General features: G+C 33.6%; 2 protein-coding genes and 1 non-coding gene across 4 annotated transcripts; 2 read left to right on the top strand and 1 right to left on the bottom strand.

The window, feature by feature from the left end:
• The first annotated feature begins 9558 nt into the window (after positions 1-9558).
• On the top strand, positions 9559-13357 carry LOC100778763 (bifunctional riboflavin biosynthesis protein RIBA 1, chloroplastic). 2 transcript variants are annotated; one of them, XM_006585192.4, is made up of 7 exons: positions 9559-9715; positions 10226-10607; positions 10696-10917; positions 11088-11410; positions 11725-11854; positions 12318-12593; positions 12993-13357. In XM_006585192.4, the coding sequence occupies exons 1-7, from the start codon at positions 9663-9665 to the stop codon at positions 13113-13115; spliced, it is 1509 nt and encodes a 502-aa protein (XP_006585255.2). In that variant the 5' UTR covers positions 9559-9662; the 3' UTR covers positions 13116-13357. The 2 variants fall into 2 exon arrangements, with proteins under 2 accessions (XP_006585255.2, XP_014634421.1); XM_014778935.3 differs by having other exon boundaries at positions 11722-11854.
• A 2393-nt stretch (positions 13358-15750) lies between these two features.
• On the top strand, positions 15751-15822 carry TRNAQ-UUG (transfer RNA glutamine (anticodon UUG)). The gene has a single exon. It is a non-coding gene; the product is annotated as a tRNA-Gln (tRNA).
• A 338-nt stretch (positions 15823-16160) lies between these two features.
• LOC100778221 (magnesium-transporting ATPase, P-type 1) lies at positions 16161-21043 on the bottom strand. The gene is made up of 8 exons (XM_041018433.1): positions 20959-21043; positions 20362-20588; positions 20062-20273; positions 19843-19945; positions 19215-19335; positions 18965-19094; positions 18109-18595; positions 16161-17520 (listed from the first exon to the last, which is right to left on the bottom strand). Exons 1-8 carry the CDS (start codon positions 21041-21043, stop codon positions 16360-16362), a joined length of 2526 nt encoding a protein of 841 aa, XP_040874367.1. The 3' UTR covers positions 16161-16359.
• Positions 21044-21203: the final 160 nt, after the last annotated feature.

Genomic DNA, 21203 nt, shown 5'->3' with positions numbered 1-21203 from the left:
TGTCACTTTAAAGTCCTAAGAGTAAAAAAACATAAAAAAACTCTTATAATTTTAAAACCGTGTTTAAAAAAAACAAAAAATTAAAGTTATAAATTTTTTGATGACTTCGAAAAAAAAATTCTAATACAATTTGCGGCTTTTAATTAAAGTAGTAGGTTATGGTATGACTTATTCCTTTCAGAATATTAATTTAAATTTTAGTCTCATTTGATAATTTTTTTTTAAAAAAAAAACTCATTTTGGTGGTTTCCCTACAGGCGCCAATGAAAACCTTGAACGACCATCATGCAACCCTTTTTGTGACGAAGCTTAAGTTTACGAGTTGAACCGACCCTCACTGGCCTCAGTATTTTCCCTCCTTTCAGCTGAAGGTTCATGTTCATCGTATCTAAATAAATAAACAACTCACAAATCATAAGGTATTAATTTGACGTTTTGTCCTTTTAATCGTACATGGCACATTTATTCCCTTTGAAAAAGGTATTGTTATTTATAAAAAATCAATTATATTTTGAACTCTATTTATACACATTAGCAATTCCTCACAAAAATGATCATAATTTGACACCAGACAACACTTTCTTGAATTCAAGAATCTAGAGGATCAGTATTGCATATGGAAATCCTCCTGAATAAGATTTTTTTTACATGGCAAAAGGAAAGCTAGCTAGGCACATATGGTGATAAATATTGCGAAAGCAAAGTGCATGAGATATGGCGCATGTGATAAATTGTGTGGTGCTTCCAGCTTTGCTTTGATATTGTGTGTGTGGACAATTGCAACTCCTTGGGCCCCACTCCCATGGAAAAAAACAAAATTCAAAAAGAAAATATGCATACTTTATGTCCAAAATGGGACCCAGTTTTCTAAAGTGGTAGCAACACGTGTGTGGTGGGCCATGGGGAGATAACCCCACGGGAAGGGAAACTGTTATCAGGAGTCCATCTCATCGGGTTGATATATTTACACACTCAATAATCCCAAAACAGAATTCGGCAAGTTAAGGGTGAAGAAGAGACTTACAAGCCATAAAGATGAAGCTTGATTTGATGCTGAAAAAATTAATATTAAAAGAGAAAGGTTACATGTCTGAATCTTTCCAGATAGCAAAAAATTTAACTCTAACCCTCACTGCTTTAGGCCTCCAAATCCATCTTAGGATGGGTTCTAGCGTGCCAGAGAAATAAGAACCGTCCGATATATCCGTAAATTATTGGATGACTTGGATTAATAATATTTCTCCGGTTAAAAAGTTGGCATTGTAACTGTTTTTTTTTTTTTTTTTAAATTAGTTCACACGGTACACAAATGTCCTTTCTCTGTTGTCTAACTCTGGTTAAAGATCTCGTATATGCTACTCCCCCTGTTTCCTTCCTTTGAGGCATCGTATTTAATCTATTAATTTAATATTAAACACCAATTTTATTAAATGATGATAAAAAAAAATATAGAAAACTTATATAAAAAGAGACAAAACTAAGGAATTGTGAATCAAAATTATCAATAACTTTCATTGTTTATTTGATTAGATTGTATAAATATGTATTAAGTAAAAACACAATTAAAATCAATGTTAAAACAACTTAGTCAACAATTTGAAATTGTATTTTTTTTAAAAAATCATTCTCTAAATCATTTATTTTGTTCTAACCATGATATCAGTACAAAGTAATTCTGGTTAGAATTGTACCATTTATTGAATTTAGTATAATACACTTATAATTATATATAAAAGAAATATGATATTTTGGTGTAATATTTTTATACACATTTTACTCATATGACTACATTCATAAATTAGTATTTTATTTCTATAATTATTTTTACAAATCATTCATTAATTTTTATTATCTTTCATTTTATTTTAAAAAAATTGAAAAAGCAATTAGGCATGAAGTACTTGTTTTCGTCTAATATATATAATATTTTTTTGAATGCCTAATATATATTATCAAAAACTACAAAAATTACTGATTATTGAATTTATTTAGAAAATAAAATAATAGGTCTATTTTAACATGTCATATAAATTTAGTTGTCCTTGTATCATAAGTTTAGTAATTTAAAATTTTTATTTTTAATTAAATATAAAAAATGATAGCTTAAAAATTATAATAATATAAAAGTTATACATTATGAACTTTAAACTTAAGTTATGTGGATAAAATTAACTTAAAATTTAATTAAAAACTAAAAAATTAACTCATTAAATTAATTATAATTTATTTAATAAGAATGACTAATAAATTAGGTAATTATATTAAGAATAAAAAAATATAAAATTTATAAGTTAACATTTTAAAAAATATAACATTTCCAAAATAGTCATTACTAAAAAAAATGTTTTTTTTATAAAAAATTAAACAAATTTTTTAATTAATAATTTTTTTTAAAAATTGAAATATTTTATTCAACATAATCTTATTATCCGTGCAAGAGACTAGATCTTACAAGTTAAAATAAGATAAGAAAAAAGAAGAAAGTAAAGGAGCAGGGGTTTGGGAGAGAGAATCGTTTCCCTGGCATTTTGTTATACCACGTGACATTCACATCTTTTAAAAAAACCATTACAGTGCCAATCTTTTAACCGGAAGGCATATCTTTAATCTAAGTCATCCGATAATTTACGGATATATCAGACAGTTCTCTTGCACGCTACAACCCGTCCCATCTTAGAGACACACAAACCAAACATTCATTGGTTGCCTTTTGTGGGAGCTACATTATCATCTATCTCGGATTGCTAAGGAACGTTAATAAAGTTTAAAATGTATCCAAATAAACAACTTAATTAAACTTTAGTAAGCTTCTATCGCCCGAGTTATAAATTTAATTCATGAAACTTACTGAAACAACCTAAATAATTATTTTAATAAGTTTCAACAATAAATTTATTAAAGTAAGTTTGAAAAATACTACGAGTTATAAATATTTTTTTATAGGGCAAAAAAACTCGTAAAAGCTCTTTTAATATAAATTATTTTGAAAAATACTAACAACATTATTTCAAACACTCTCTTTTTAATCTTTCGAACATTAGTTAAAACCATCCAAATAATTTTTTTTCCTAACAAAATCACGTTACACATGCTCAAAGACGGGTTTGGGTGTACTGTTCCTAATGCAAAAACCAAACATAGCCACAAGAAGAGATTGCAGGGAGCTGAAAACCTTAGATGGGGGAACAGACATGTCCAATTTGTAGAAGCAATATGTTTGGTGAACCTAAGATTTAGGCAAACACAGGATATAAGAACAGAGAAACAGAGCATTTCCGACAAGGGGCGTCATTTTTGTGAATACAATGACATGTCAATATGTCCTGAATCCATGTGCCGATGTGCGCAAATAGAACGTGAACTCTATCCTAAGATTGCGTAAGAATAAGTCTTGAATAAGCCTGCATGGTCACTAGGACATAATTATTCGTGTCGCTGACTTGTACAAAAGCATCTGGGTAAGGCTCTGTTTGTTTTCAAACACTAATCATTTTTGAATGAATATCTGACGAATCCAACTTCTCCAGCTGGGTTTAACTTCCCTATTTGGTTGTTAAGCACTCCCCTCATACAAGCTCAAAAAAATAAAAAATAAAAACCTCGATTCTATCATTTTCAAAAAAATTAAATTTGTTCTTGTTATATACTCTGCTCTTGTCAACAAAATCCACAAAATAGAGGATATAGAAATGGAAGTCCGAACTCTCACTTTCAGCAAACTAGTAGTTGCATCGGGTGACAATTTAGTCCATTTTTTTACTAACCATTCAATTCATCCATATTTAAATTGAACCAATCCGTCCAATTATAAAAATAAATAATTAATAGATTAGCAAGACTAGATCACTATATTTAATTGGATGAATGATGAATCATATTTACCATATGTTTATAATACATTAGGTTAAGTAATTCAAAGTTCATTGGTCGGGCATAGGACTTTAAGGGACAAATGCTAGGACTTTACAACATTTAGATACAAGAATGTGTATAAATATTTTTTTTAAAAAGAAATATAATACACTATAAGCAGGAGGTTTTTTTTTTCATTAAATAAGTCATGCGTAGATTAAATTTTTAATACATTTTTCACATAGTAGTTTGTAGGAGTTAACACATCTAAAACTCACGCTATCGACGATTTGGGTTCAATTTTCAAACTTTTGATGTTGGTAACCGATACTTAAATTTCACTATATAAATTCTAATTGAAGTTGGTGGTCTTTTCTAACTTTGCAAGAGGATGTGTTTTCTCTTAATCTAAACCTTTTCTTCACAAGAAAAAAAAGTCTTCCACAGATTATGAATATATTTTTTTCTTTTGTCTAAGCTACAAGCTTTTTCTGTGAAAAACAATGATGCTGGAATTTTGTAAAATCACTATGGGTAACAAACTCCCTCTTAATGAGTATAATTCAATATAAAATCCATCCAATGCATTCATTTAACCCTTGTCCAAGAAAATCTTTATAAAAATGTAATACAAACACTATTTTCCATAAACTATAAGAAGCTAAAGCAAACGTTTATCACGTTACCTAGCCAAATTTAACCAAAATTAAAATTCTGCTATCAAACAAGATCAGATTTGACATTCGAGCATAAGTGGAAAACACAAGTGTGCTCAATTAGGTAGAAAAAACGACATCGTGGGTAGAACTGCCAAAAGCGGAACACACTTGCAACTGGAGTGCTTTCTAGCTATAAAGTTAGAATTTGTGATTCAAGATTTGTTTAGGAAGCAAAAGCTGGTTCTAGTCTAGGTTGCATGATTTTCATTTTTCAACACTGCATGGGCTGTATTCACACCTGGCCAAATTCAAACATAGTAATAATGCCCAAAATCTAGACTCCAAGCAAAATCTTTGGCCGCCATATTAGTGAAACTTCTTCTATAAGACAGTAAACTTAGGACCCACACAACCTTTGCTAATGAGTAAAAACGTTGCTCCCCTCCCTTGTCCGATCGTACACATAAGACAAGGTAAGTTTAAGATGTGGAGAGACAAAATTTGAGGTTGCATGGAGGAAGAGGGAAACTTTGAATTTGCAACTCGCAACTTTCAAATGCATGGATTCATGAATATGAAATTTTGGGGGAAAAGCAAAGCTAAAACCACCTTAGGCCTTAGCTAACTTGTGAATTACAACGATCCTACAAATAAATGATCAATCAGCCAATCGCATGGCTTTCACAAAAGTGATTTTGATTAGTTCCAATGCTTTAGAAAGTAAGAAAGAGAGAGGCCTTTTTGGTTTGGTAAGGACCTACTACCAGTTACTGTGCATGGAATACAACAAAGATACACAAGGAAGAGAAAATTAATAGCAGATGAATCCCCCCACCACCAAAGAAAAAGAAGGCTTGATTTTGATTAGGTGAGAGGCTTTGTCGGACAGCGCATAACACCTAGTGGTAGGCAACTATGTTCTATTTTCTAACTTGTGAGTGCAATCCAAATCAAAGAAAGAATAACCAAAAGTTACGGGAAAGAAGACAGAATCTTGACGAGGAGGCCCTCCTTTTCCTTGAGAGTGTTATTATTATTGGAAAAATGATTATGGACAGCTAATTTTTTTTTACACAATTATCCAATTACAATTAATTTATTATTTATAATAAATCTATTAATTTTTAAAATAATTATATTAAAATAATTTAAACGATAATTTATAATCACATCATAATATAAAATTCTTTTTATACTATCAGTTTATGAATATTAGATTTTATTATTATTTTTTCCCCCCTCTTTCTTCTAAGACACTTGAAGACGTCTGGTTAATAAACATTCCATTTTCTAAAGACAACCCAAATGATCACCTCAAAACATTTAACAGCTTTCTGATACCAGAAATATCGTCCTTTGTAGCTTTTGGATTGAGTTGAGAGATTCTCACAAAGTTTTACTCTACACTTCCTTTTGGAATATGATTTTTCTAACATAAATAAATTCATTTCAATTTCAATTTTAAGAAAAATCAAGATCTATAAAACTAATTCCTGATCACATCAGTAACAGTCAACTATTGAGCCTTAACTCTGTCATCATAAGACAAAAAATTCATGGCAGAACTCAAACAAACAAATGGAACAAATATGATGAGAGAAAAAAGTAACAGTTAAAAATATGAATAAACTTGCCTCATAATTGAGCCCATACTTGATTCATTTCACAAAACTATAAACAAAATAACATCACCACATAACATTATTAACGAAAATGAAAAAAGTCAATAACTTAAAATAAAATGCAGAAGCCATAGCAACTAGATTAAAACAATATTGAGATTCAAGTGTTCAAGAATCAGAGCAGTTATCCCTTTACTAATACATTGAACTAAAAGGAAGAAAGTTTCTATTGCACTAATTAAGGGTTTTAAAGAATAACATGATGGATCTCCTACCAACCATTTGTCATTCCTTTCTGAAAAGCAAAACAATGAACATAAATAAACGAAATGAATCCGATACCTACAGCCACTATGATCCATTTATGAAATGAAAAATGTATAATTAATGAAATCCGTACACAATGAGGCAGAGTACCAAGACACCCATTTTTTCCCCTTCAACCATAGTCCTTTCCTTATTTGGATGTTATATTTACATTTCAAGCTCATTCCACCAATGATCATTCCTTTGTATCCCCCACCAAGCATTCAAGCAAATAGAAATTTGCTTCATTCCATTCCCTTTCTATACCTTTGTGGACCATTCAATACTACAGCACCCCATTCAAAACTACCACCTATACAATTAGTCTCTTCACTTTTCCACAATCAATTACATCACAAGAGATGATCATATACATAAACACAACACAAAAGCAAACTTCAAACGTTTCTTAGATAATTATATTTCCATGAATTATTGACAAATATTAGACATTAGTGATAGATCTAGAGGAAAACTTAGATGATTCAGTTGTATAGTAGTGTACTCATAATATTGTAAATAAATTTATAGGACAACGTTAAATTGTTTACAATACTGTTCTGATCAGGATCTCGAGATTACTTCAGTTAGTTCCGAAACCAAGTGTAGGTATAAAGGTGAGCATACTTGAGTACCCCTTGACGTGTTTATTTAGGCTAGTGAAGATGATCCTTAATCCCATTATAGCTTTATCCTCTTACCAAAATTACTGACTATATGGAACCAATTTATTGAAACTTATTTGTTGAAATAACTGTTTATTTTAATAAAATAAATAATTTTTGTTTTTTTTAGTATGTTTGTCTAAAGTTTAAATTATTTTTGCTTAAAAAAAATAGTTTTATATTTATTTTAAGAAGCTAATTCTATCTACTTATTAAAAAAACACTTTTTTTTAAAAAAATTAAACTAACTTGCCCATGATTAGGTGTGGTAACCATTCATTTGAAATTTTGAACAAGTAGGGTAACACAGCCTATATGTATAGGGGGAACACAAACAAGACATTCCATATTTAGGAAGAAGATGAGCCTAAGTGCAACAATAAGGTTTCAGCCTTGTGATCTCATGATTACGAGTTCTTCTCTACTCATGGAGGTAAGGCTGCATGCATTTGATCCTCCACACTTGAACTGTCCTTTTTTATATTGCTGATTCAGGAGATATTCACATTATAAAACATGTAGGGAAATAAATAAATTCGCATACTTTGATCCTCATGCCAGGTCTATGATGCTAGACAGCATGCTTTGTTTCATAAAAATCGCACAGGGCACATATGCACCTAGGTCAATAAGCCAAAAAAGAGAGAAAACTACTTTCGGAGAATGTTTCAGCATCTGTTGTATAGCCAATTCTTCTTCTTTCCCTACTCAACTGCTTTTCTCATTGGCAAAAGACACGCCTTTAACCGAATCTATGATAAGAAAATGAACTTGAACAAACAAGAGTGACAGCAAAGCTGAAATGGACTTGATTTCAATATATAGAAAAAAGGTAGTGTATTTTCTCATAACATATTTCTACTTTGGATCCAAGTCACATGAAATGTTCAGTGATGGTGACAAAATTTTACAATAACGCAAAGACAAGGTTCATAATTTACATAGCTACATATTAATCACAACTTTTGATGGTTCTCAGTTGTCATACCCTCAACACTACAATTGAAGTACTTTAATACAATGGCCCATATGCCGAACTCAAGAGCATGGAATGATGTTTTTCTCTTGATACAAGGCACTATCTTTGACTTTTTTCACCAAACTAGTGTAGTTTTCCGGTAGGAGAGGGTATTTTAACTTTTAACATGGATTGTAATCATAGCTGATGTAAAAGATTACTTTTCTATATCGTTTATATTTACAATCGATATCAAAAGTCAAACCCGATCTTTTTCAAGTAACACTGGTTTGGTATCTAGTTTTAGGAAATCACCTAGTTTGGTTAAAAAAGTCCACGATCTTTTAGAACGACTGTCTGTGTGGGCTTGAGCACACAGAAGAGGAAAAGAATCAAATATTAAATTACCAGTGCCAGAAATTTCAGTTTATAAAATTTACCTAAAGTTGAGAAAAAAACAAAAATATCCTCATATATGAAAATGAAGTGATATGCATCCCAAAATGGATAAATATGTATGTCTACAAAAGAGAACGATAAGATTGTTACACAAAGTTTGAATCTGTTGCAGTTAACATGTTAGTACTGTGATTGCGCTGCCAAGACCCGAAACATAGGCGGAGCCTGATATGTAAGTTATTTGAAATCAAGAAAAAGTTACAAACAATACTCTGCTGCAGGTTAATTAACATTATTTGAAATCAAGGAAAATTTAATATATTTACAAATGGCAATGGTATGGAATCTAACCAGGGTGACCTTTCCATAACCATTGAAGTTGCCCTTTTCAAAGGCGAAAATGACATTTATATTTTATACTAAGTGGTAGGAGTCAGGAGATGACAATGAGATCATCACATCGATTGAAAAACACTTTTGTTTTTTTGCCTCCCCATTAAGCTCTAGTGAAAATCTCACCATCCAAGTTATAATATTGGAATAAATATTAAATGTGTATATTTTTTTATTGATTTTTATATCAAAAAATGATACTTTTTTTTTATTAAATATTAAAATGGATCAGTAAAAGGATATTATAAGAAAATATGTTATTGAAGACTAATATAAACACCTGAATTTGTCTTTGATGAATCTGATAATATGAAAATTACATATTAATGGGTACTTGTATATTTGATTGAAATAATTAATGATTGATTTTCTTTGAATAAGATGTCAAACATGAGTATTGTGAACCATTGAGTGTGTGAATCAAATGTGGTGAGATTTTTTAAACTTGAATCGGATGGACTTTCGATGCCTGTGGTTGGACAAAAAATAAAACATCGAGTAGTGAACGAAAAAAATTAGTAGACGCGCTAATCCCTATCATGAAAATGATTTTCTTTGTAAACCAAAGAAAAGTTTTGTACATTTTCACATTCCTTCTTATCAAAGGTCACGTAAAAATTTGTCCAGGAAAGAACGTAAAAGGTATAAACAAACAAGGCAATTGGATTTGTAAGTGTAACCGGTCATGAAGAGACAAGTGCCACCTCAGCGGAGCTACCAATATATACACATATGTTGCAGATGAATGAATCTCTGGTGTTCGCTCTTCTTATCTTACGTACCTTTGTCCGTATCTATCAGACACTGAATGGCTTTCGTCAATTTTCATTGCTCTTCCATGTTCCTGCACACATGTTCTAAGTGAGCTTTCAGCCTTGCATTAATTACCATTTCTTTTTCTTTTTGTGTTTATATTCCCTTTTTCTTTTTCCATGACCACATACCTTCGGCTTTTGGCACATGTAAGACGTACCATACGTTACTTTATGTAGTGTCGTTCATATATATGAAACATTAATTGGGATTGATATGAAAATGAATCAAATGGATTACAAGTCCTACATTCATCTGTACTAAATATTAATGAATATGTACACTATAATTAGTGAGTAAGACCTGCAGATTTCGAAATCCATCTCGCCAATATTTGAATTTTGGGATTGTCTGCCTGTGGTTTTTATGGTAATAATCTAACAAAACGGAAATCCCTTGCATTTTATTGAAACATGAGTAATGTCAATATTTGCATGCATGTATTGAGCTTATTACGTGGTGCAAATTTATTCAATCTAATGTCCTCTAAGAATTTTTGTCACTTGCTTCTTCTTCTTCTTCCACTTGTGTAATTGGATGGCTGTTTCTTCTGCTTAGAAGGCGGTGTATTGTAAGTGGCGCCCCTTCACTCAATGCAAGCAGATACAAATCTGATTTCATGTTGGCTAGTCCCATTAGAAAAGTGAAATTCAGTTTCAAGTTTGATAAAGTGAGGGCTGTGATATCTGGAGAAGGAGATATACTATCTCATCCTAACAACTATAACAGTCCAAGACAAGATGTCTTAATAGACAAATTGGCAGAAGAACCAATTAGAATTAGGCAGCAACTTGATACATTTTCTTTTGGAACAGTCGCTGATGAGATAAGTCCTACAATCAATGGCTTCTTTGCTGATAGAAATGAATATGATCTGGATTGTCCTACACAGGGGTTTTCTTCTATCCCTGAGGCCATTGAAGATATTCGTCAGGGAAAGGTTAATTAATATGTTGTTTTGTTGATCAATTCTTTATCCTCCGAGTGCACCATGTTAAGAAATTCACTCACTTGGGACAAATTTACAGTTAGTTATTGTTGTAGATGATGAAGATAGAGAAAACGAGGGGGATCTGATAATGGCAGCATCAATGGTGACACCAACTGCAATTACATTTATTGTTGAGTATGGAACTGGGATAGTGTGTGTAAGCATGAAAGAAGACGACCTAGAGAGGCTGCAACTCCCACTGATGGTGACACTGAAGGATAATGGAGAACAACTTGGCACCGCATTCACAATGACAGTGGTACATAGGCTTTTCATTTTTTATTGATAATCCTCAAGTAAGAAAAATTAGGATAATGATTTTTAAGAACATTTTTCTTTGTAAAGAGTAGGAGGATATGTGTTTTCAAGTATAATGTATTAATGTGGATTTGATTTCTTATCTGATAGCAAAACAATTGAATATTATAGGATGCAAAGCAAGGCACTACAACAGGAGTGTCTGCTCAAGATAGAGCAACAACAATCCTGAAACTTGCATCAAGAAATTCGAGGCCTGATGATTTCAATAGGCCAGGTCATATATTTCCCCTGAAGTACAGAGAAGGAGGGGTTCTTAAAAGACCAGGACACACAGAAGCTTCAGTTGATCTTGCTGTGTTGGCTGGCTTGGAACCTGCTGCAGTTTTATGTGAGATAGTAGATGATGATGGTTCAATGGCTAGGTTACCAAAGCTTCGACAAATGGCAAAGCAAGAAAACTTGAAAATCATATCCATTGCTGATTTAATAAGGTAATTTCTAAGAAATCACCAGCATTACATAATTTTCTAAATGACCCTGCATACCGCGCATCGAATTCTTGTGTCACATACAGGTTTCTATTTAAAGGAAGTCTTGTAATAATAATGTAAAAAGTGATGAATATCTTAAACACCTTTCCTTAAACACAAAATTGTACCAATGTTTAGACTCACCACTGATCAAATTGCTGTTTGGATTTGCCCATATTTAGATTTTTAAAGTATGCCATTTCAAATTATCATAAGGAAGATAGACTTGAGAACTTTAAGGGTGTATCTGATGTTTGCATGGTCTGAAGTAGCAGATACAGGAGAAAGAGGGAGAAGTTGGTAGAGTGTGCTTCAGCTGCACTGATACCAACCTTGTGGGGACATTTCAAAGCTTATTGCTATCAGTCATTTCTGGATGGGATTGAGCATATTGCGATGGTTAAAGTAAGCAGCTCACCAATGTTTGCATGCTTAACACTTATCAGCATCTTCAACTGCAACTGTCAAATTACAATTTTCTTTAAATAAATGTGCACATGTCATAATTTGATTTCTTGGCTCGTAGTTGGCGTGACATATAATCCTTGGTTAGTAATTTTTTTGTTGAATTAAAGATACAACGAAATCAGGTTCTAAGTACTTGGATTGATCTTCAATCATGTTTCTAGAGAAAATAATGTTTACATCTTTATTGCCCGAGGCTGTGCTCTGCCTCACGAGGAGGATTCGGACCTTTTTTTAATCCAATTAAGGAATCCTGATACAAATGCACTACAAGCTTTGATGACTAAAATAAAAAAATAGTCAGATTTCTTGAGAGATTTTCGGTGACAAGGGTGAAATTTTGAGAGATTTGATTAGTGCTCTTGTGTTGATGACTATAATAACATGCTTTTGACATTAACAGGGTGAGATAGGTGATGGGCAGGACGTACTTGTGAGAGTACATTCTGAATGTCTCATTGGGGACATTTTTGGGGCAACATGTCAATGTAAAAACCAATTAAAACTTGCATTGAAGCAAATTGAAGCAGCAGGTAGGGGTGTCTTGGTGTATCTCCGAGGAAATGAAGGTAGAGGTATTGGCTTAAGCCACATGGTCCGTGCTAGCCCATTGGAAGATGACAAGTATGAGGAATTGCAGTTACCTGTTGATTCTAGGGAGTACGGTATTGGAGCACAGGTACTGTTTGGTTTCCAATTAACCAATTAACTATACACATTGAAAAGTTTCCTTTACAATTAGTGTTTGCTCAGAAATTTAATCATCTTCTTAGAAAATATAAGTTATTCTACTGTTTAAATAAGAAATCAAACGAATACAAAGTGTGATCTATATCAGTAAAGTCAAATTTGAGATCAGCAAATGATAAATTTACTAGTAATAATGGAAGTGTGTAATACAACATATTAGATTACGTATTAAAACCAACTGAAATGTAATGCGGGCTCTGTCTCTTTATCACTGTTAACTGTCATGTATGAAACGATTTATTTTCGCTGGTTTCATCGTAAATTATTGGTTTCATTTTGGGAGAATAAGCATTATTTTTCAACTAATTGAATGATACATATATGACAGATACTACGAGATCTCGGGGTTCATACAATAAGGTTAATGACAAAATATCCTGCTGAGTACGACGGGCTCAAAGGTTATGGCTTAACAGTTGCAGGAGAAGTTCCTCTTTTGACACCAGACTAACTGGAGCTGGACACCGCCAAGAGAGATCATGAGATACTTGAAAATTCAATATTTAAATTTAAAACATTTGATTGGTATATGAATACAGCATTATGACGAAAAAAAAGAAATAATGGTCAAACTGCTCCTCTAAGATGATGTTATATATATCTCGTATAAGTAGGTCAATTTTGGGCAAATTTTTACTTGTGTAACATATCATATCTTGATCTATCAACAGCCATGAAGTGATGCTGTTAGTATTTGATTACTGTTATGACGTGCAGATTTGTTTTTATGTTGCCTATATGTTTTTGGTTTCGTCTTGCATAATGCATTATTTGATCTTGAGAAGAGAAAACGGGGATTAGGACGAAAGGGTTGCGGGGTTCGAAGGGGGATTTTAACACGGATAGGTAAACGGGTCCAGGTTCATGAATTGATCTGTGGTCCGTGAGGGTTACGGATCAATTTTTTTAAACAGTTCATGGTTATGTCATATTTTTGGGTCCGTCTCACTTAACCCGCGAAATATGCAGGTTTGACCCGCGAGATCCGTGGGTTCCTCGCAGCCTGCATTAGGTTTGATTTTCTCTTTTTCACTTTAAACTTTTATTTTAAAATATCAGATAAAGAAATATATTAGATAAGATAAAGATTTAAAGATAAGAATAAAAGATTTAAATTAAAAGATGATAAAGATAAAAAAAAGGATAAAATAAGAAAAATAAAAAATTAAGATAAAAAAAGATAAGTGATAACATGCTAAAAATATTTTTTTTTTATATTTTCTCGATCTTTTTTCTTTTAATCTATCATTTTCATATCTGCAAGCCATAAATAATAAAAATATCAATTCTTATCATTATCATTTAAACTAAAAATAATTGTTAAATAAATATTTTTAAAGATATTTCAATATATTTTTATTATAAAAAATAACTCGCATCATATTTAGCCGTTATCATTGTAGCAGACTAAGAACATTTTTTCTCCTCACGGTTTTTCTCCACCACGCAGTCACGTGTGCACAAGTCATACGACTCTTTCCCTTACAAGGAAAACAAACTCACACTCACCCAGACACACGACACACCACAGCGGCACAGCCTCGGCCCACCACTGCGCTACCACGCAAAGTATATTTCTTTTCTCTCTAGAATTTGTTTTTATTCTATTTTTGGTGGGGCTATTGTTGTTGTACTCTTAAATGTAGAGATGGATAAGGTTCAAGTTACTTCAAACATTAAATAATTTGTTGTTGAAGATGTTTAAATTTCATATTTTAAATTTATTGCTTGAATTTTCTTTTGTTAAGACATTATTTATTTTATTGATATAATTGACTAATTATTGAGATTTTATTTACATGAACTTAATTTGATTATATTGTATTTTTATTAAAATTGAAATTCGTTTATAACTAGACCCGCGGACCGGCCTGTTTGACCTGCGGGATCCGCGGGGTAGAGGTGGACCAATTTATTTGGTTCGTGTAAGAAACGGGATGGACTGGCCCGGTCTGCTGCCAATGCGAACGGACCTTATGCGAGGCGGATCAATCCGCTTACCCACTCCTAGATTTTAAGCATCATGCACTAAAGCAAACTGAATGTCAATAGGAGAGTTAAAAGCCCCAATGGTTTACTGTGACCAAATTTATTTGGGATTAAATGAGTAAAATTCTTTATAAGAATATTATTTTAAAGTAAAGCGAGAATAAAAATTCTCCTTTTTTTTAATGAAAAAACAAAAAAGAGAAAGTTTCCTTAATGAAAAGAGTATAGAATCTGTTAACGCCCCACCACCATTAAAGTTAACGCGGAAACCATCATTGACTTGGAACAAAAAGAAACCATTAAGTAAATTCGCAATTAAGTCTGAGTCTCCAATAGCCCGAAATTCTCATTTTACCATTTAATCATGCCACACTCTACGCAACATTTTCCACACCCACTCTCATCTCCTTAGAATATTAGAATACTATACTTCACCCCTGCTTCTACCTCTGTTCCGTTAATGGAACCCAACAACACCTTCCCCAGTTTCAGTTGGAAATATTACAAAACCACATCCTGTGTTCCCTATACCTTCCCTAACAGAACATCACAGAAATGTTCTTCAACTCGCGATGATTGTCATGGCATGCATGCTTCTCTGCACCGTCTCCGTACTCATAAGGTACTTCTACTCAAGAAGATATAACCGCAATCAAAACAGAAGAGTGCTCGGTTTGCCTCGGAGAGTTCGAACACAACGAGAGTCTAAGGTTGTTGCGCAAGTGTAGCCACGCCTTCCACATTCATCAAGTAACAAGGATATGATCAGTTTTGTTAATGGTAGTGGGAGTTCAACTTCAATTGGACGTGCGTTGCAAAAGAGGCTAATACTCTTCTTCCTTCGTCCCCTCCATCATTCCATTATCATTCTGCTGGACACCCAAATTAAAAAACACCATCCTTTAACAAAAATTAAACTCAAAACTTCAGCATCAGATTTATAATAACATGCACATCATAAGGAAAAAAGTGGTTGAATAAACGTAGCTAGGGTGACAATGTTCATGTGCTTTTTGCATAGATCTCAATTTTGTTTTTTAACACACTATTATCTCTGTTTAGTTATAGTTTACCATGGGAAAATATATAACACAAACGGTTCTATGGTGTAGTGGTTAGCACTCTGGACTTTGAATCCAGCGACCTGGGTTCGACTCCCGGTAGGACCTTTTCCGTCTTCTAATGAAGGTTTTTTTATTCTTGTTCAACGTTCCAATTAATTTAGCCTTTTTTTTTTTAATTCTGTCTGAATAATCTCTAGCAAATAATTTTAGTGACTAAAAAACTGAATTGTCTTATAAAAAACACACTAAACCGGTTTTGTTAATTAATACAAGGCCTGGGAAAATATGCAACTCATACAAATGCAGGCAATAAGTTTCACTTCAAATGTTCCACATGTTTTCATAGATGCTTATTGTCTGAAGGTGATGATAAGCGGATCGAGAACTGATGGCCCAAATATAAAAAGGACAGGAAGCACTGGAATTTCGGACAGAACATTAACAACTGTCTTAAATTAGCTAAATATAGCATACAAAATTTTAATTCATCCATGAATGTTATTCCTATATATTGTTTTGAAATTTGTAGGGTACAATTACAGAAATGTTGGATGGGTTTCGCTAAAAGAAAAGTTTCTACTTGATATTGAACTTCATAACAGCAGCATTTGATGCAACTAAACTGATATAATGTTTTGATATTCAAAGCCATCTCTTATAAACCAATATGTAAAGTCTCTTAACCACTTGGCCAACTGCAAAATACCCCAGAAAAAGAAGCACCAAAAATCCGAAATATGAGATAGGTATAACGGAGAATCCCAAGATCTTCCCAATGAGTGTGAATGGAAGTGCAATTCCAATTGCAGATGTCACAACAGTGGAGAAAATCACAGGCCAAGATGCAACATCCTGTATGAAAGGATTTTTCTCTGTCCTTATCAAATGGATGATGAGGGTCTGCAATAGAAGACCTTCAACGAACCAAGCAGAATGGAAAAACTTTCGAGTCACATCGGTGTAAGCCTTGTAATAAAACCGAAGAAGCAAAAGTGTTGCCACATCACAAAGGGTGCACACTGGTGCATTCCACAATATGAACATGGACAAGCCTCTCTCTGAGGACTTGTGAGGTGTCTTAACATACTCTTCATCCATTTTGTCCCAAGCAATGGCAATCTGTCCCACACTGTAGATGAAATTCTGAGTAAGAAGCTGTCTAGAAGTTAAGAGCTCATACTTGAATAAAAGTGTTGCAATGAGGAGTGAAATGACACTTCCCAAGTTAGCTATCACTGACATCTTTACATACTTCATTGTGTTGCCAAAAGAGATTCTACCATGCTCCACTCCTGCAACAAGCACGTTGAGGTCTTTCTCAAGTAAGATAATATCAGCCATGTCTTTGGCAATGGCTACACCTGAGTCCACTGAAATGCTTACATTGGCAGCATCTAAGGCTAGTGAATCGTTCACTCCATCTCCTAAGAACCCAACAACGTGGTTTTCAATTGTTTGCAAGGATTGCACCACTCGTTGTTTCTGAATTGGGGTGAGACGGGCTAGTACTGTGGCTCTTTGAACTGTTTCATGGAAAGTGTCTTGGTCAAGTTGCTCTAGTTCGGGACCTGTTATTACATGAGTGGTGCTTATGCCAACTTCCCTGCATACCCTTGTTGTCAAGGAGAGGGAGTCACCAGTTAAAACCTTTGCCTTCACTCCCTTCTCAGACAAACGCCGCAGTGCTTGCTTTGCTGAGTCCTTTGGTGGGTCGAAAAATGTTATGAGGCCAAGGAACATCATGTCTCTTTCAATATCCTCCTCTTCTCTTTTGCTTCCATTACTTGTTTCGCATTTTTGCGGCTGCAATGTCACATGTAAATTGAAATTGAAAGTGAGTTAGCCACAGCCAATGATATGCTCTTTCTTCTCTTATCTTCTCATTGAATTTTTACATTACCTTGCGTAGAAACTCTGTTTCTATCTCTCTCCATAAATATTCACAAATACTAATAAGGTTCTACCTATTTAATGCTTATGATGAGAGAGAGACAAAAAATTTCATGTAAGAATTCATTATGAGAGGGCCGTTTCCTACAAGAATAAGAAATTATTGTATGATTCAGAACTGCTACGTATCCATCGTCTCAGGCTCTCAGCCAATTTCTACATGACATGTAGCTGAATTTTATTAATTCTTTCTCGTACATTTAAAAAAAAAAAAAAAAAAAACTCAGTTGTGTTATGTAGAAATGGTGGTCCTGGCCTATACAATAATTTCACATAAGAATAGTTTTGATAATGTGGTTTTTTTAGTGAACGTATCCTATCTAATACGGGAAGAGAAATTTAAAGAAGACACAAGAAGTGATTCTAATCCTGTTAAACTATCTACATGAAAAATCAATGTCATTGGCATGAAAGGAAAGAATGCAAGAAGTAAAGACACACCATTTTCAGCTTCCTTATAGCTACTGCTATAACCCTTAACCCCTCATTGCTCAAATCTTCTGAGAGATTTAAAATCCGCTGATAATCATCTGAAGAGAAGGGCGAAATTTCATCTTTATCGAAATTCTCAATGAAAGAACAAACTCTCAATACTTCTAACAGTGCTCCTTTTGTTACCAGGAACCTGCCAAAGAATTGTGAGTGTTTGTCTTCTGTTTCTAAGATGATAGATACTCTTCTTCTTATGAAGTCAAAAGGAATCTCATCTATCTTCCTCCACTTAGATGGCTGAAACCTGAATCCATTTGAATATACAAATGCCAGAATTGCATCATCCAGAGGATACTTCTGATCACTCTTAAAGTAAGAGTTGAAAAAGGCATAGCGTAAGACTTTTTCTTGGGGTAAACCCCTGCAGTCAAGATGATTAACCATGATTGCGTGATTTATTGTAAGGGTGCCTGTCTTATCAATACAAAGAATATCCCTGCTACATTAAAAAAATATAAATACACAGAAAAAGAATTTGCTAGAAAGATGCATATTTGGATTTAAACAAGACAGTGTTATATTCCTTGCAATATTTTTGGACCTTATGTTTTCATTCATTGTTAATGATGCTGCTGCATCCTTTTCTTTTAACTTTGATGTGCATGAGAATTTTTATGTTCTTTTAGGGAATGATGAAATAAGTATATCATGCTAAAATCACTAAGGTAGAAAGGGTAGCTAAAACTGGGTCAGAATGGAAACTTGAATTCATATTTTATGATAAGTTAGTTCACGTGTGCAACCGCATATGAATTAAGTGTCCAAGTCATCAAACAGTTGATTTTCAATGTGATTTTATACTTACATTGATCCCATGTCGCGTATAGATGTTAAACTTTTTACTATACATCTGTCTTTAGCCATAGCAAGTGCTCCTTTTGCAAGACATGTGTTAATGATGAGGGGAAGCATCTGAGGATTGAGGGCAGATGCAACTGAGATGGCAAAAAGAACACTTTGGCTCAAATTAAGAGATGTAATGTAATTTATCACAAACATGATGGTAACAACTACTAGAATGACAGAAATAAGCAAGTAAAATATCCGTCTGAGACCCTTTTCAAATTCATCTGGTGGCTTCTTCTTCCCAACTTTTGAAAACATGGTGCTCATGTAAGTATTGGATCCAGTGGAAATCACTAGGCCTGTTCCAGTACCAGATACCACGCTTGTGCCCTGTGATGTTAATAACTAATCATTTCGCAGCAAAATTCTCCATTCAATCAGACTATCTCTAGTCGGAAATTTAATATTTTTGATGGCTACAACATCTTAAAAATATAGGAAATTACAAAATTCTAAAATAGGTAATCAATGAGTTGAGACACAGATTTGGATCCTCATGTATAGTACTGTGATTTGGGTTTTTTAATGCAAAAGACGAGATATAAATTACTTTACATATCAGCATAATAAGATAGACTATTCGTGGCTGTTTAAGGTCCAGCAGAAATAATCTTTGTCAAATAAAAGAAAATTATTTGGGTTGGGCTTTGGAGTTGCATTTGGGTTTGTTTCTAGGATTGGACCACTTGACCAAAATATAATTGGATGGTTTAGGTCCTTTCCAATTTTATATAGTATCCAAGTTCCACCAAATTTTGTTCTGTAAATTGAAGCTATAACTTCAACTGAAACAAAATACAAACAGGAAATTGTGTTACTAAGTACTAACTAACTCACCATAAAGCAGATGTTCTTCAAATCCAATAAAGGAGTGCTGTGATCTTCTCTGATTTCAGCAGTTTTGTCAGTTGTCCAAGATTCCCCTGTTAGTGATGCCTGGCTGTTAACAAGGTATGAAATCACCATGTGATAGTTTAGTTAGCTGAAAAGGCAAAGGGAAGAATAATACATGTGTCCACTAATTTCCCATGTACTAAACGAGTTGACATAACACACCTTACAACAAGTTGTTTAGAAGATAACAACCTGATATCTCCTGGAAAGAGGTCACCAGGTTCAAAAATCACAATGTCACCTGGAACTACATCTCTCTGATCAACTTGAACTACAAGTTCTTTCTGAACAACTCTACCGGCGCATCTTTGAACTTTTATTGGACATTTTACAAATTCTGAAAGCTTCATTGCTGCTTTTGAGCTGCTGTATTCCTAATAGACACAAACAAAGTTCCGAGATTAGAGTGAAGGGAAGAGAAATACTAATTCCACTGTTTCAATGCTACCAACTTCGAAAAACCTGATAGAAACGAAGGGTGACACTGATGATAACCAATATGAGCATGATAAACCCATTTGGACTGTCACAGGTAATGAATGACAGAGCTGACAAAACAATCAGAGTGATAATGAAAGGATGGAAAAGAGCGTTCCATAGAAGATGCCACCATCTTGGAAAGGAATACTCAAGTGGAACATTTGGCCCATTTTCCCTCAGTCTCCTATCGGCTTCTGTGAAACTTAAGCCTGCACAGAATTGAAAAATGCTACCTTTCATATGACACAAAACTAGAGGGTGGTGTTTTAATTCAGTGATCACAATTCACAGAAATGAAAAGCTGAAAACACTGGACCCTGTAGTCTAGTTTACATGCAATCAAAACCTACTAGCTAGCATCAACTTAATGGAGTTTGGATAGTTTGTACGAACTACTACAAAGTTATTAGTTCAAACTTTACGGCGATACACACATAATGTAATCGTGTACATGAGCATAACGCATGGATATGATTGTCTTATGGGGTGAGAAAGTAGACATTTTCTTTCAGTATCATTGTAGAATTCACAAATTAAGTACTGTGCAGACACTTGCCTCTCTAAGTGGATCTAACGTACTCGAAGACCAAGTTTTTGTGAGACTGAGCCAGGGTGTATAACCAAGAGTAGACTTTCTCCTCTTCCTCAGTTTTTGAGTCCCCATCAACTTTTCCTACAATTGAACTCAACCCAGATAAGTAGAAAAAAAAAAAAAAAAACCTTAGTACTTAGTATATAATATAATAGTAACTGCTAACTAGCTAAAGAGAAGTGCGAATAAAAGGGAGAGAAAATGGGAAGAAGATGTAGTAAGGAATAGTTGA

Source organism: Glycine max, chromosome 8 (assembly GCF_000004515.6).
Source record: "Glycine max cultivar Williams 82 chromosome 8, Glycine_max_v4.0, whole genome shotgun sequence".
NCBI classification, from domain to species: domain Eukaryota; kingdom Viridiplantae; phylum Streptophyta; class Magnoliopsida; order Fabales; family Fabaceae; genus Glycine; species Glycine max.
The sequence above is the reverse complement of the archived record's forward strand: the minus strand, read 5'-3'. Positions and strand labels throughout refer to the sequence as shown.

Bases quoted from the DNA above. Each gene is read 5' to 3' on its own strand.
- LOC100778763 (XM_014778935.3), top strand. From the start codon at position 9,663: ATGGCTTTCGTCAATTTTCATTGCTCTTCCATGTTCCTGCACACATGT. The intron at 11,411-11,721 runs GTAATTTCTAAG...GGTCTGAAGTAG, and splicing joins TCCATTGCTGATTTAATAAG to CAGATACAGGAGAAAGAGGG. The intron at 11,855-12,317 runs GTAAGCAGCTCA...TGACATTAACAG, and splicing joins AGCATATTGCGATGGTTAAA to GGTGAGATAGGTGATGGGCA.
- LOC100778221 (XM_041018433.1), bottom strand. From the start codon at position 21,043: ATGGGGACTCAAAAACTGAGGAAGAGGAGAAAGTCTACTCTTGGTTAT. The intron at 19,095-19,214 runs GTCTCAGACGGA...TTGCCATCTCAG, and splicing joins ACCAGATGAATTTGAAAAGG to TTGCATCTGCCCTCAATCCT. The intron at 17,521-18,108 runs GTGTGTCTTTAC...GTGACATTGCAG, and splicing joins CTATAAGGAAGCTGAAAATG to CCGCAAAAATGCGAAACAAG.